Genomic DNA, 2,210 nt, shown 5'->3' with positions numbered 1-2,210 from the left:
TTACATAACAGTAATAAACAGTGACCAAGCCAGGAATTATCGAGATGGGGGCAATTTTGTTTATATAATAAAAATTGTTCAGTATAATCACATTGTAATACAATTATTATTTATAATAATTCATCTTGAAGATCCAAGTATATCATGTATATAATAAAACGTGAAAGTAAAGGAAAACAAAAAATTATAACCTTTCGAATAATATTATAATGGTCTTAATAGAAGAAATGATAATTATGTTAAATTCATATATACCTGAAAACTTCAATTATTTTTATTAAAAGTAAGTTGTACTGGACGATTCTTCATAGATGCAAAATCATCTATAATGGAGTCACTACTAAATTTTGCAGCAATTTCTTTCTCAATACAAATTGTTAAGCAATCACTTAGAAAATTGTCTTCCATCTTGTTTCTGAGCTTTGTCTTGATAATTTTCATAATTGAAAATGCTCGCTCTGTAGTTGCTGTTGATACAGGAAGAGTTAGAACAAGCCTAATTAACCTGTCAATAAGAGGATATACAGATGCTTTTTTTCTTTTCACCAAGCCTTGGCATAATTCATGAATACCAGATAAATTTTTCAATTCAGGATGATTTGGAATGTCAAGCTCAAAATGTTGAAGCTCAATTCTTAGATGTACCGCCAACTCTTGCTCTGAGAAATCATCAGGATAGAACTTCTTTGCAAGTTTGCAAATATCATCAATCTTGAACCATTTAAATCCATCTCTAGGATCAAAAGCAGTGCTAAGAACAAGTAACTCTACTGAATGTTCATTGAATCTATAGTTTAATTTTTGCAACTGATAATCAAGTGCAGTAATAAAGATATCAACTCGATAATAATGCATAACATTAATCTTATCTTATTGATTTCGAGATCTTCCACGCCCTGCAACATATTGAGCATTCATATCTGGAATATCAACTTGATGTTGCTCACAAAATGATTTAACCTTTATAAAGAAAGCATCCCATCCTGAATCTCGAAAGTTCTTAAGTAGCCTTTTTGTGCTTGAAATAAGATGCATATCATTCAAAATATCTTGTGATTGGCATTGTAATGCTACACAAAGCATACGAGTAATTTCCAAAATTTCTTTCATAAGATGCAATATGAAAACAAACTCAAAAGATAATAATTGATTGCAAGCGAAGTCTGCATCTCCCGTTGAGAATATGAAACTCTTTCATTTGTAATTTTACTCAAAACCACATAAGTTGAATTAAACATTTTGAGCAAGCTAGAAATAGAATCCAAATGAGAACCCCAACGAGTATCTCCAGCTCGCTTTAAGGTGCCGATTTGATTGAGCCCTCTCTCTGATTCAATTTCATCATTAGCAATCTTAGTAGCAAGTTCAACAACTTGAGCCTCCTTGAGTTCATCATTACGCTTGCAAGATGCAATAGCAATATTGATAATGAAAACCAAGTTAGAGCAAAAATGATGAACTGAAGTTACTTCTCGAGAAGCTGCAACTAAAGAAAGTTCGAGGTAATGGGCTAAACAATGGATGTAATATGCATATGGACATTCATTACAAATTAAAGCTTGCAAGCCATTCCATTCACCTCTCATGTTACTAGCTCCATCGTACCCCTGTCCGCGTATGTTAGAAATAGCTAAATTATGTTGAGATAGAGCAAAAAATATACCTTCTTTCAAAGTCAATGTCATAGTGTCACGTACATGAACAACACAAAAAAATCTTTCACGAATGAACCCTTCTTTATCTACAAATCTCAAAACAAGAGCCATTTGTTCTCTTTTGGACTCATCACGTGTTTCGTCTACTATGATGCAAAATTTTGAGTGTCCAATTTCTTGGCGAATCTATTTCTTAACCTTGTTAAAGAATACATAAAGAATCTCCTTTCGAATATCGGGCGATGTATATGACGCATTTGAATAAGCATTTTCTAAAACAACACTTGCAACCTACACATTAGTTTTGAGTAAACAAATTATTTTATGAAAGAATATAAAGAGATAAGAAATAAAAATAATAATACAAAAAATTTAGAATGATATATGTAATATGGAAAAAAAATCTTTTCATTGTAAGATGCCAATAAATTCATAAGTTCAAGAAAAATTTCCACGGTTAAGTGATTCTTTACTTTTGTCACACCCTCTAAAGGCGCAAGCTTGAAAGGCAAGCCATTTGACAACATCAATTACAACTTGAAGCCTTAATCAATT

General features: G+C 31.7%; 1 protein-coding gene across 1 annotated transcript; it reads right to left on the bottom strand.

Annotated features, from left to right (window-relative positions):
* Positions 1-264: 264 nt before the first annotated feature.
* On the bottom strand, positions 265-1,766 carry LOC133779756 (uncharacterized). Its single transcript, XM_062219673.1, has 3 exons — positions 1,211-1,766; positions 904-1,103; positions 265-807 (listed from the first exon to the last, which is right to left on the bottom strand). The coding sequence occupies exons 1-3, from the start codon at positions 1,764-1,766 to the stop codon at positions 265-267; spliced, it is 1,299 nt and encodes a 432-aa protein (XP_062075657.1).
* Between the last annotated feature and the right edge of the window lie 444 nt (positions 1,767-2,210).

This window comes from Humulus lupulus, chromosome 5, assembly GCF_963169125.1.
Source record: "Humulus lupulus chromosome 5, drHumLupu1.1, whole genome shotgun sequence".
Lineage (NCBI taxonomy): Eukaryota > Viridiplantae > Streptophyta > Magnoliopsida > Rosales > Cannabaceae > Humulus > Humulus lupulus.
The sequence above is the reverse complement of the archived record's forward strand: the minus strand, read 5'-3'. Positions and strand labels throughout refer to the sequence as shown.